Raw genomic sequence first — 14,149 nt, 5'->3', positions numbered from 1 at the left:
GTGTACGAATGACTACAACGTGCCTTGTATAAAATATTTATGTATTGCATATGCACAAAATGGTAACGGCTGGCGGAGGCAAAAAAACCCAAACCCAAACCAGCACATCTTCTCAATATCAGAGTGGCATAATGCACAACCTGATACTCCGGAACATATTTTAACCATGTCAAAGTATATTGTATAATGCATTCTAACCTGTAAAAGCTAATGTGGTACACAACTCGTGAAAAAACACCGTCCCAGATGATGTTTTCTAAAGGGAACAAGGCAGATTTTCTGAATACCAATCGGTAGAAGAATAACATGAATATGGAGAGTAGCTTGAAGAGCTGTCTTTTGCATAAGATTTATTGTTCCAGTTCCTCTTTGCTTTTGTTTACTGATTAGAGTTCTGTGTTTATGCTTTAACAATCTCCTCCTTGAAATAACTTGCAGCACTATTACAGTATACTGCTTGTGCATGACATCGTGAATAAAAATATGTTACACTTTTCCAGCAATTTGTTATACTACCACCAGGATAAAAGACATAATTAGCCTAAACAAACCAAAGAGGGAGTCACAGCAAGCAAGTCAACACAAACACGAAACAGGGATCTCTGCCTTAAGGTTTGGGTAGCCATTCAGGGATTAAGTGCACATCATACACGCTAGCGCTTGACTGGCAGCCAGGTCTGAACTTTAAGGCACCAATTTCCTGTCACTAGATTAAACTAAATAGCTTTTTTCAAATTTCAAATACTTCAACTTTTCTCCCTGTAAGTTCGATTTGCAAGGCAAAATGAGAAACGATGAGAACACATACTTTTCCGCTGAAAACTCTTAATTACTTTGGCCATGAAGATACCCAGTACAGAGACTTTAACTATCAATTTTTCATTTAAAAATCTTTTTTTTTTCCTTTGGGCAGTACACTAAGTATTCTAAGTGTAATGCGAATTTCCCAAAATAAATTGTTCTGTTACTTGTGGTAAAACAGGAATTTCATTCTAACTACTGCAATGTCAAGTATTGAAATAACCTCCCAGAATCACTCTGAGGACTTTTTGGTTAGCCCACAGAGAAGATTTTAGACACGCTGATTATAAATATTGCTGTATTAGATACCATTCGTTCCTATTTTGGCTGGAAGAGTCTGAGTTGCAAAAGAAACTGTAAAGGGAGCTGTGGTTTTTACAGGCACATATGTATGCTGCTTGGCTTAAAGCAAAAATTCAGCCTGCAGCAAATCTTGACATCAGACAATTTTCTGATATTTAATTATAGAGTCAGTATTTATCCCTCGTTAAAGCATACACTTCCACTAACACTGAATATAAAATCACAGTAGTCTCTCATATACACTCCTGTAATTAATCCTTACCAGCTGATTTTGTAACATCTACCATTTTGATAAAACAATACAATGACACTGAAAGCTGAGCTCCACTTGTGAATTTTGTTCCAAAATACAAAAGTAGCAGTTGTAAAGTCAGAGTCAGACACCACGAGGATAAGCAAAACACGGAAAGACAGAACAGAGAACGCACACCTCTGCAGTATTCATCACTTCTCATCACTTCACGTGCTTCTTACCTGTTTTGCATGAATTCTGCCATCAGCTTCAAGATAGGGGTTGTACACGCAGGTTCGCGATACCACAGTTCAATAGCTCTTTGCAGAACAGAAATGTACGCAGGGTATCTTCACCAAAACGAGTTAAAGAGTATACTGATAACAACTTGCAAAACAACTTCCCCTAAAACTGCACTACACCGTTAGGTGGGTGGGCCGGATACAGACCTTGGCAGCTCATTCTGACAGAGGCACTGCCAGAACCTGTAAATTTAAGCAAGCCTCTCCTTAGAAGACTAAATCCTTTGGAAACATTAATGGTTAAGTGGGAAATAGTTAATATACCAGAGCTGTAAAGGAGGAAAATGAAAGCACTTTGTATATGTGAAGCTAACCTGTAAGTACCTATACGAAAATGAGCTTGGATTTTTAATGAATGGCCTAAGTCACAAATGGCAATTTAATTTAAGAACACCACAAATATACATGTTAGCAAATCCTGGGCCCTAAATTTCAGCGCCACCTCATGTATATTGTATTTGCTATATAAATGGTTGGGAATAATTTGATTGTAACAAATCGCTTCCAGAGCATTCAAGAAGAGAACTCAGCCAAACTGTGTGGGGGAGACCTGCGAAGTTAGACGTCTACGAACTCTTTCAGGAGAGCTGTTTGCCCATCAGTAGCCAAAAGATACCCGTTCTTTTCCAGCAGCATTTAGAAGAATGCAATACAGGAAAAAATAAGTTTAGTAGTCTCTGCAATGTAACTTAAAAAAGATCTTAGGAGTTACTGACTGTATCAAAATATTTCATGCAATGATTTGATGCAAAGCTGACCCCTAGTTTTCCCAACGTGCCGAAAAAAAGAGTTTATTTGGGTAAGAATGCAGATTGGTAAATGGAAGAGAGGTAGCACAGCTTGACTGGTGAAGCATTCTGTGATTCTGTGGATTAAAGTGTTTTTTATATTGACCCAAGAGTTTTTTTACTATACCATTTGCTATTACAACTTGATATAGCTAATCTAGTAAATGGTTTTGTTTAACAATAAACTTATTTTTATTTTTTAACTTTGTTTCACATCATCTAATTCTGCTTTATTTAACTACATGAGAACTAGTGACTATTCTTAGGAAAATGCTATTGCTTATTCCGACAATAAAGGCAACTATTGCAAATCTTCCGAAGTCGACTACAGGCCAAGCACTGAACACGGGCCTGTGAAATAAAAGTCTGAAATACATAAAGGTTTCCACGCTTCTAGGACATGCGGACAGAGTCACGTCTCCGTTCGCTACAGCCCTTCTGGCGGAGGCTAAAGCCGTCAGACGCAGACTGCTGCTGAATGACAGCGCTGCGCGGGCAGATGGAAGGCACTCTGGCTACTGCTCTCTGTCTGAGGCACCTAAAGACTTGTGCATTTTTGCTGCCAGCTGCTTGAGGCATTGCAGGCATAAAACTATATATAGCGGAAGAGGCTGACATGTGAAATGTACTTTTAGACTTTATTTTTCTCTCCTTTATGGGGTTCTTTACATTTTAGATCAGACAAACTAGAGTTAAACATACCGTGGAGAGTTATCCAGCAATAAACTGGATTTAAATTCATTTCCTACTTGCTTACGATATCCCGTAAGATGGCACAGACGATCCATGCCATCTCATACCTTTAACAATTCACTAATACTAGTTCCATTTTTTCTGAGGTGGACTTCCAAGCCAGCTCGCTCTCAGCTGAGGATGGTCAATATTCTCAAAATGCAGCAGACGACATGTAAGGTACAGAACTGAACTGTGCTATTACTCCTCCTCAGTCATGCCTCTTCCTTAGCCTTCCGACGAGCCTCAGGTACACCAAAAAGGGAGACGGTGCAATGCTGCAAAGCCCCGCTGACGAATTCTGTGAGGTAGAAAGCAATTGCCTTTTCAGATTTCATGGTGAAGAGAGTGACTTGACAGCCAAACGCTACCACCAAAACGTAAGTCAGCAGCAGATATATGATTAGCGATCTTCATTAAAAAACTTAAGCATTGAGTCCGCACTCATTGACAAGGAAAGACTGGGGACTATAGGCAAATTTTATAAAAGCTAGGGTCAACAGAAAGGCTTTGAATTTTTTTTTTCCCGTTAATAAATCCAATAAAGTGGAATAAATTGGTTTTATATAGAATATTATTTTTACGTGTTTTTAACCACAAGGTTCGATGAATCTGGCTAATTAATGAACTTAACCTGACCGGTCAGTTCAAGCTCAAAGGAATTCAAACTGCAAAATACGATGCTGAGGTTTGAATCAATGCAACTGGCAATAACAGCTATTACAAAGAGATTACCAATCAGGTAGCCTTGTTTCATAGAAAATGTGTTCTCTTGTGATGAGGAAACTTCAATCCCTACAGCTGGTTGTTGGGCTGTCAAGTTTGTACCTAATCCTGAATCCTTAAAACATGTAAACTTAAAAAAATCAGTTCTTCAAAAATAGATTAATTTTCAACAAGCCATGTTAGTGCTGCACGTGGTTTTATTTTGTTAAGAAATACAATATGAATTTGGGTAAATATGTAACGATGGTAGTTTGGGGAAAAGATCGTTTTACTTGTTCTAGTGATTCAAATCTGAAGCAGCATATGATCAGCCATCCAAATATCTAGGTCAACTGGAACATTTAAGCGACCACTAGATAAAAACATCTTAATGGCAGATCACTTTTCTATACATTTAGTGTCTGATGTATCTCTACACATAGATATTTTTATATAGGCAATTTCACATAGCACACAATGTATATGTGTGCTTATCTAGCTGACTGCAACTGTGAGTCAACATAATAATTTAATTCTTGTAACCCATTTTCCTACTGCAACCTTCTTCTTTAAAAGACAACAGAAGTCATTAAATACCGAGAATCAACTGGGAGGAACACAGAAAAAATTGCCTATGGGTTACCATCTAACTGTAAGAAACACTAAATGAAAGCAACAAAAAAGTGGATATTACCCTGAACTCACAATTCAATCTCCACGGACATATCTGACTGCGAGACCAAGGATTTTAGACTACAGTCCGATATTAGTATGGAAGAAAACAGATTAAACATTCAACATCTTATCCAGGCAGTCTTGAAGTAAATAGCAGAATGAAAGACGTAAGGAGAATCACAACTGTTAAGAAAAGCAGGTTTTGATTCTACTCAAATTGGTATACCGATTTTTTCGGGCCACACCTGCATGTTCAGGACCGACCCGCAGATTACAGAGACCACGTTATGAATACAAAAGGCAAATAAACTTTCCAAAGCTCTGGTACTGGAATCGTCATTGACAGCTTGACATATCAATATTTCAGGAAGAATAAATGACTTTCATATCCAGGGTTTTGGTTTGTTTGTTTGTTTGTTTGTGTGATTTTTTTTTTTTTTTTCATCTTTCATTACCGGATACTTTGGGAAGATGCTACACTTTACACCTGAAGCTGCTTAAATATTTGGAAATATTTTAATGAAGTCTTTTGAGAGATCACCTAATACAACTTTAGAACAAATTTTACTATTATTATAAGTATTTTCTCTTCATCCCTTGCCAGAGGAAAACTATAAATCTTGTCTCAGCTGAATGAACACCATTTATCATATTCATTTTCTTGTCAATACAATTATGAAAAGCCTTTGGCCTTTTTCCAAGGAGCCTGATTTGCTAGAGAAACTCAATTAGTATAAGCAAGCCTGCTACAAAACAGCCCTATTTGGCAATCTAGCGCAGCTTCAGCATACCTGACGATTCACCTCTAAACCATGATCCTAATAACTCAATCATAATAGTAAAATACAAGATACAACATTGTCCCCTGTGCCTGCCCCCCCCTCCCTGGCCCGAAAGGTCTTAAAAGAAATTATTTCTGCTCATTTTTGCCATCTACTGGACAAAACTTAAATCCTAAACATTGCCATCAGGAAAAAAAAAAGAAGGCAAGAATCTCTCAGGTGAGAGATTACCACGTGTAAAACCGTTGTTTTCTTACGGACAGGGCTTAGACCCAAAATATCTCCTCCAATCACTTGAAAAGGTTATCAATACATTTTTCTACCAACGATTTACAAGCGACCGCTTCCGACAGTCTTCAATACAGAATAAACATCATCTTACAGTATATTAAAAGCTTAGCCTTTTATCCCATGCCTCTTTATATTGTTTACTTATTGAACAAACGCAAGTAAATCACATTTATTTTGGCTAATATACTGTATTTTCCATTTTCAGCACTGAAATACCAGGGCTTCAAACAGAATAAAATCTCTTTGAAAAACAACTTTTCTTTGCTATTAAAGCCATTTTCTTTGAAATTTGAAACTACATTTGAAACTACAACAGAAATATGTTAGTCAAAGGATATTTAAATTTTATGTGATAAAACTGGCATCTGACCATCCCTTCTCCTCCCATTTACCTTTCTGTCTTTATATACAGTAAATAAAGAGTTGCGATAATAGCAGCCTATTCTGCTATAATGCTGTGGATCAATACCTGGATGAAGCTGGACTCAGCCAAATGAGGTGAAAGCCACTGAACAGAAGCATGCACTTATCCTTTACAGCCAAAGGTGAGGAGGAAAAAAAATTCTGAACCTGTGCAAGGGAAAAGAAACTGAGAAGGCCTGAGCTTTGAATTCCACACAAAGCTACATTTCAATCTGCTTTTATTGTTAATACAGAAGAATGAAATCCAAAAGTTGGAGGCTGTTTTTATTTATTTGAAATAACCTTAATTCATAAACTGGGAAGAATAAATTAATTACAAAAAAAAGAAAGCAGGAAAGGGTCCTGAGGATTACGTATCCTGGATCCTTGTATAAAAAAAACCACCTCCATGGATGAATCCATTTCTTTCAAATGGAGAGGAGGCAAGTCTCTGCTATCCCTCCTCCTACAGCTGGAGATTTGCAGTTCTGCACAGGAGCAGAGCATGATACTCATGCTGTACTAGCAAAAACAAAGTAAAAAGAATTTTAAATGGAAGCAGCACTGATCTGCTTTTACACATTTTCCTGGTTTTATTATTAAGTTTTAGGGTAACACAAGCAAAAACGGTACTAACGAAGTTAAATGTGCCCAGTGGTGCCCACTAGAAAATGAGATGCTAATTCACAGTCTGGCTTCAGTAGTTTGGTTTGGGTTTTGTTTTGTTTTCCACTAGTCCTCTAAAACTGAAATTAAGGGTTGCTTTCCACTTTAAGAGAAATGAAGATTACACTGCTTTATGTTTTGGACTTGCTTTCTGCAAGCTGAGCCTGCACAGAGACAAAATCACTGCAGGCTTGCAAAGGTCTTAAAAAGGGCTTATCTGAACAGTCATCAGGATCCTGCTACCCACCACACAAGGACGTCTATCAGATCGTACCAGGTTCTGCTGTACAGCCTTTCAGTCCTTAAAGGCTGATTTCCTAGTTGCAATTCTAGATTGACGCATTTCTCTTTCTTAACCGGGAAGATTATTAGTGAACAGTAGGGTTTCATTATTTACTTAAAATAAAAATGTTTTTAAAAGCTTGATTTCTAGTAAAGCATGTAATTGTACTTGAATGTTATTTTTTTTGTCCATAAAGTAAACAAATACGTAATTAACTTCCATAGCTTTGTGAGATCTAAATTATAAAACAAATATTTTTATAGCTACTTCACTATATATTTCAGCAGTTTGATACTAGTATGGCTGTGTGCCTGAAGACAGAATTAAAGCTACTGTATTTATAAAAACACAAAATATTTCTCTATAGTATTAAGAAAATACCCATGAGTATTATTGTATTTGTTGGCATAAAAATGCATAGAATATCTGAAGAAAACAGAGTTCCATTATCACTACTTATTGAAGAAAACTACAATCTACAGATTTTGATTTTGTTTCAGATGTCCATTTCTTTCCGGATCAAGACGACTGCAGGTGTTGCGATATTAATAGAGTTGACATAAATAGAAAGTAACTGACTAAATTAAAGACATGATTCATACGAGGGAGAGAAATCTCCCCAGATAGCACTTGTGTAGTATTTTTTAAGCACTTTTGATGTTAAACCAAACGTAGGTACGTTGCGTTTGGAGTTAGAGGCACAGCTTTTTTAAATGAAAACGTTACGGATTTAGGAAGGGAAGAAAAGCACTTGGATATGTTTTCGAGATTAGTAGTGTGACACAACAAAAAAGTGACCTCTCTGTGGTCCTTCCCAGTTAACTGCACGGTTGCCATTGTGCTGTAATTTTAGCTGATTACACATTAGTTCATTTAGCTTTGTTTCCTCTTCCCCACTGTGCCATACTATTAAACTAATGCAAGGGGCCTGGCATCCCTCTGTGCACAGAGCTGGTATTGTCATCGTGTAATAAGGATACATCCAGTCAAACAGCATGGTGTAGCTGGTCTTTGTGTTCAGAGCAAAGGCAATCCCTCGAAGATCCCTTGCCAGCCCGATCAACATACGCTGTCAGTGGGAAAGAGACACAGTAATTGATTTTCACGTTAGCACAGAGCAGATGGAGTAATAATCAGCCAATAATGACCACATATCTGATTTTGATTCATTAGTTTAAATGTCTCGCTCACATCTTTTTTTATCAAAAAACAGAGATTCTTTTAACAAACAAGATTTCCACAAGTTTTATAGGGGTAACGCTAGCAAAATGCTTAGGAAATGCTTCTGATTATTCGATGTGCTACTCTAATGAATAATGCAAATTAAAACATAATATATGAATACTGTGTATTAAAGCTTAAAAGTGCTTCCTGTATTAATATATTTAAAGTAACAATAGCAATAAAATGTTAATTTAAGCTTGTAACATTCTGAATGAGGACTAACTGATACTCATAAGCCACAATTAAGGTTGCACTGACATTCTCATTGTATGGTTATTTTAACGTATCTTTTTTTTTTTTTTTAAAGTAAATTTCCAGGTTAAGTTTCTTCAAAAAGCGACTTTTTTGTTTACAGAAGACCATGCAAATCTCTGTCTGTATTAAAATTAGTTCCGAGATGAATTTTTTTTTCCCTTTAATGACTGAAGTGTGGCTTCTGAATCCTTCCAGTACAAATGCAGACAACATTTTATGCATAGATAATTAGCCCTTACTAAAGGGTTGTTTTCAAGATAATTAATAGACATCAATAAGAAACACTAGTGAATGAAAAATATTTTAACTATATAAACAAACTTTTCAATTTACTTAGACATAAGCATTATTTTTTGACAATTAAGTAGTTCTAATAAATTTTATCCATGTGTTGCAGGTGGGGTTTATACTGTCTCTTTTTTTTTTACAATAAGAGACCACAGTACTGCAGAGTCTGGTAAAAAATAAAAAATAGATCATAGAAGCATGACCAAAAAACCAGTAAGGAGTTCTCTCTTTAAAACCAGAGTTTTCAATAATGTACCACTTGGTGCTAACACTGTAATATGTACAGTGTTGAGAAATACAAACGGTAAGATTCACATATTAATTTTAATTGATCACATAAAGAGAAAATTATGGCTGATGCCTTGTTAAACTGCTAAATGTAATCTTCCACAAGGGCTAATTTCTAGTTTTCGTACACAGACCCATTAGTCCAACTGACTTGGATGGCACGCACACAGATTTATCCAAGGATAAATTGAGTTCTCTACAGAACACTGGTGAGGTTGCTAGGAGTATTTTAATATTTGTTTTTCCTTTCTGTTGTGCATCGAAATGGCCTGAACTTGCAAGATGCTCAGAGGTCTCAACTCTCATTAACTTTAATGGGACTCTGAAATCACTAGAGAGGAAGTGTTCAATACTGAGGAGATGCAATATAAAATTGTAACTTTATCTTTATATTCACCTGTATTTTCATACTGTTTTGTCCACACAGAAAATAACTGTTTAGCAGACATGGTGGCCAAACGTAAAGAATTAAAAGAAACCGGCAGCAACACTTTGTATTTCTTTCTGAAGGGATACAGAGATGCAACAATATTCACAAGGAAGTGGAAATCTTCCAGACCGATTTTGGTTCCTTGGCGCGTTCTAGCCACAAAAGAGGAGACAAGCGAGACTGCACAAAGGAAAGGCTGGAGCAGGGAAGAAGGGGAGCTACGGCCCCTGGCAAGACATGAACTTGCCTTTGTTTGGGGATGTGCTCCGTGAGAGAGCTCACCGTCTTACTGTGGTCTCTAGAACACGGGTTAGAGAATGACAACTAGCCAAACCCATATTCCTCTAACATGCTGCTTCTGTTTTTATAAAAACAACTGGTTGTAAGAAAACACCCTTTTGCAAACATATTTAAGAAACCGTTTGGCTGAGAGATTTTAAAAACTATTAGTGAAAGTAGATGTGCAACTTTCTTTAAACTGGAGTCCCAGATTTCTGGGAACCTACACAAACACCAGGCAATTTTAGACAGCGTTTGACCTTGAATTCTAAAGAAAGGAGAACAACTACAACATCAACTACATTTCTTGATTTGCTATTCTTTAAATTCAGGTATTGTTGTTAAGAATTAATCACACTATTCTTAACAAATGACCTCAATCTACGAGGCACCATAATATTCTTTTCCTGTAAAATCCCAAACTCAGTGGTTTAGATATCATCCGTTGCAACTCAACTTTATGAAACTACACTGCCTACAGTTAGCAACGTCCGAACAGCCTATATAATAGCTTACAGAATCCCAAGATAAATCCTGATCCATTTAAGTCACTGGTAGAAATACCTTTAAACTCGTAACAGGAGCAAAAATCACCCTAGATTCCATGCTTGCTTAAGTCACATTTAGTAAGAAAAAAAACCAACCCCAAGACCCTGAAATCCCAAGACAATCTAGTTTTAGTCCACTATGAGTTTTCAAATAGCACTTACGTGCATAAAATTTATTAATGACAAACAACACTATGCACTTATACGTGTACTTTTTGTCTGTCATCCTGTGGGATTCAAAGTGCCTTGCAAACTTCACAGAGTAATCTGAAGAATACATGAAGCTATTGCTTCATTCACGACTGAACACCAGCCATTTCTGGGGCAACGTGACAGTTAATAACACCATCAGCAACTGCAAAACGAGTAAGATGAGAAGAGGAGTAAATACAAGAAACCTAGCAAGAGGAGCTTCTCAGTAGTATGTGGGTTTATACATTGCTTTTCTTGCTAATGAAACAATTTTATTAAAATTTCGGTTCTGAAATATTCTTCCCTGAATGTCCATGATAGGTTTACTTAAGATTAATTAAACCAAAGCAATTTAAAAAATAAATTCAAGTATTTTGTTTCAAAAGTCCCGAAGAGGATTTTTCAATGGATTTTTCAAAGGAAAGGAGATGAAGATTTAAATATGCACAGGAAAAATCCTGTGACTTGCCAACATGTGCCAAGTGTCTGACTAACGCAATTTAAAGCGGACAAGACTACTCAAGCCATCCACCCCCAAAACAGGGTTTGTAATGGGAAGTCTGACAGACCCTTAACTATAGTGGTACTACTGGGTGCAGCTATAATATTACCCTCATAATTCTACTATATAATAACAACAAAGGAAAAAAAAGGTGAAGGGTCATTGCGCTTTGTCTTTAGAATTAAGATGGCTGTCTTCATCCTTACAGCATACTCTTAATTCTGGAGACACGTCTTAATAACCTCTAAATAGTTCCAACAAAAGAGCCGTGTCAGAGGAATGAGCAGGCCCCAAGGTGTTTCAACTGGAGTGTTTTCATCTGCCTTTATTGCTCTATCCCTCTCCAGAATTAAGGCAATAACCTGTGATAAATTATTCAGGAACTGCTACAGGGATCAAAGCAAAATCATTCTGTTAAAGTGCTGTTTGCAACATTTGGCACTTAGTGTGAAAACTTTTAATGTGTGCAAGCTGAAAATCAAGGATTTTAAATAATTTAACAGCATGGAGTTTCTACAAACCAGCTAAAGATAGCATGTTGCTATTTAGCAGCTTTTGCCTCAGATCCTTTTTTTTCGTGCGTTTCTAGCAAATCTGATGATGTCACAACTATAAACAAAGTACTACTGAGATTCCGGCTACCCCGTCGATATATTACTCAACTGGATTGTCAAGAGAAGCCTGGAAATTCTTAGGAGAAAATCAGTCACTCTTTTAATACTGGACATTTTTCCTATTAATATAAAATGTGAAGAAGGAAAAAAAAAAAAAGAAAGAAGGAAAAAGGAAAGCAAAGCACATAATTACTTAAACCATCTTCAATTATATTTGATCTCCCTGGAAAAGAAACCTAAACATATGTTTTGTATGCAGATTTAATGATTACAAATGTATTTTAAAAAGAAAGCGCTCCCTTGTTGTGATTGTTTTTCAATGGTGTATTTCAGAATCATTAAAAAACTAAAAAAACCCTAGCCAGTTAGAAAGTCCTAGTAAAAACCACAAATTAAATGAATTTGGCAGTCCTGGACCATTTTCATAGTGATATTTTAACACTGTCATCTCCCTGTGGATCGGAATACTAAGCATTTTATTGAAGAACTGAACTGTTTTTGTTTTCAGTACTTGCAAAATGAAGTACCTGAAAGCACTTTTGCATGTATTATTTATTCATCATGATAGAAAAATAGCTTTAACCTAATAAATTACGTTTAAGAGAATTTAGAGCAAAAGTTTTGTTTATGATAAAGCAACAGATTTAGTTCTTTATCAGTAGCTTAAAGCACCAAGTTTTCTTTACACAAATTAGACAGATGGTGCTTACAGTAGAATTTACTAAAGGTCTGTCACAACAAATGCAGCCAAGCTGCATATTTAATCACTGCAGAACCTTGTCTACCTGCAGCTGCCAACTGCTAATCCAATTTCCCTGATAAATGTGGCAAGAGACACGATCAGCAATAAAGAGCATCTAACTCCATTTTCCTGCAGGGCGTCTTTTGATGAACATTTAGGACGGAAGCACGGAGTGCACTGTGTGGCCCTGGCTTGTGGCAGCTGCATGCATTTTGAAGACACAGTTCTCAGGTTACTCACTTAATTCTGCCACTATCATTATGTTGCTATTGATCTCAGTAGCTCTTGTCTACACAGCATTACTCTAGATGAAGCTGAATCAGGCAGTTATCATGCATCAAACTTGCTCAAAAGCCTGGAGATTTCCCCTTAATTACTTGTGATTTTATTTGCAAATACCGTTAAAGTGTAATCAAGCAGTCACTTTCCAGGGTCGTTAAGAACTTGCTAGTTTAGGAATATATCACTGGCACTCCATTAAAATTTCTCTACTAAGATGGTTTCAAGCAAAACAGATAGGACAACGGCAAAACCATTTTAATAAAAACTGAATCCTCACATGAGATAAACACGGTTTCCTACAGAAAGGGTAATGCTATCAAATGACCTCTTTGTTCTAATTTTTAGGATTTATAACTTGAAAATGTAAGAGATGAATCCAAGATAGATGAACTGTGTCTGAACTGCATCTATTTAATAAATGAAAAGGTATTAAAATTAAATACATAAAGCAACAACAAATGAGGAAACCAGAATTAAGTAATTGTTGAAACAACTTTAAGTACTATTTAAAAAAAGAGCTTAATCCAAGTGATTATTGTGAACTGTGCATCTTTTGGTAATGTCAGAGATGTACTGCAGACAAATTATTCACTAAATATTTCTAGCATATCTGCTTATTTTCTTATGAAAGAAAGTGGATAAATACGATGATATAGTATTTAAGTTTCCGTCACATTTTAAGATAGCGAATTAAAAATTACTGTTAAGCTTTCTTCAAAATTACCCTGTGTAGCTGAAGCGAGCACTCCAGTGTGCATTGTTAACTATTTATTCAGTGACGGTAGAAAGGGATGTCTTTAATGCAATGGTGCTCTAATACGTTATCATTCCTGATGATGCAGCTTGTATCTAGCAAGTCTTTTTCTTCCCTAAAATATACTGTTGTTTTGACACAAACAGCTTGGTACACTTAAGGATTTTACTAATAAAACATAATGTTGTGTTAGATATTATGACTGTTGCCACAGCTGAACTGACTTGTCAAATCAATCCTAATATGGCTCCCACAGGCACATAAAAACCTTATTTAGCTATCAGTTATCCTAATCACTTTGTTCAGTTTAAGGGTGCAATACTTCAAGACCAGTTCCTATTTATACATATATGCCCAGCCATTTAATAAAGTCTTGATTTATATAATAAATTCTTGTTTGAAAAAATACTTTAAAGCAGCAGTCTGTTACAACATGTCTCCTCATACCCCCAAATAAATATGTTAATACACACAAACAGGACACTTGCACAGCAAAGGGGAGCCTTACATATGAAACAGATAAATTATCACCGAAGACAAATTTGTCCCTCTGATTATAACTGGGGCTCAAATGGGGTCACTTGATCTGCAAAGTACTGAAAAATCCCAAGGCCTTTATAAAATCTTTGTACAAAGTTTGTTTAGGATAGTCACTCATAGCCTATCTCTACTGTCGACATCCTAATTATATATATGTATACAGGTACAAACATACATGTAAGTACACATGCCCAGAGATACAGACAGAACAGATGACAAGCTTCTTGTTAAACGCTTGCCTGACTATTA

The 14,149-nt window shown here is 36.3% G+C and overlaps 1 protein-coding gene across 1 annotated transcript in view; it reads right to left on the bottom strand.

Annotated features, from left to right (window-relative positions):
• RANBP17 (RAN binding protein 17) overlaps positions 1 to 14,149 on the bottom strand; it is a gene marked incomplete at both ends in the record, with an annotated part of 129,505 nt that overhangs the window by 19,151 nt on the left and 96,205 nt on the right. The window contains 2 exons of the mRNA XM_010284211.1: positions 1,579 to 1,686; positions 7,943 to 8,031. Coding sequence (XP_010282513.1) covers positions 1,579 to 1,686; positions 7,943 to 8,031 — 197 coding nt within the window. The remainder of the gene's footprint in view (positions 1 to 1,578; positions 1,687 to 7,942; positions 8,032 to 14,149) is intronic.

Source organism: Phaethon lepturus, unplaced genomic scaffold (genome assembly GCF_000687285.1).
Source record: "Phaethon lepturus isolate BGI_N335 unplaced genomic scaffold, ASM68728v1 scaffold21143, whole genome shotgun sequence".
Classification (NCBI taxonomy): Eukaryota; Metazoa; Chordata; class Aves; order Phaethontiformes; family Phaethontidae; genus Phaethon; species Phaethon lepturus.
This window is presented reverse-complemented; position numbering and strand designations above follow the sequence as displayed.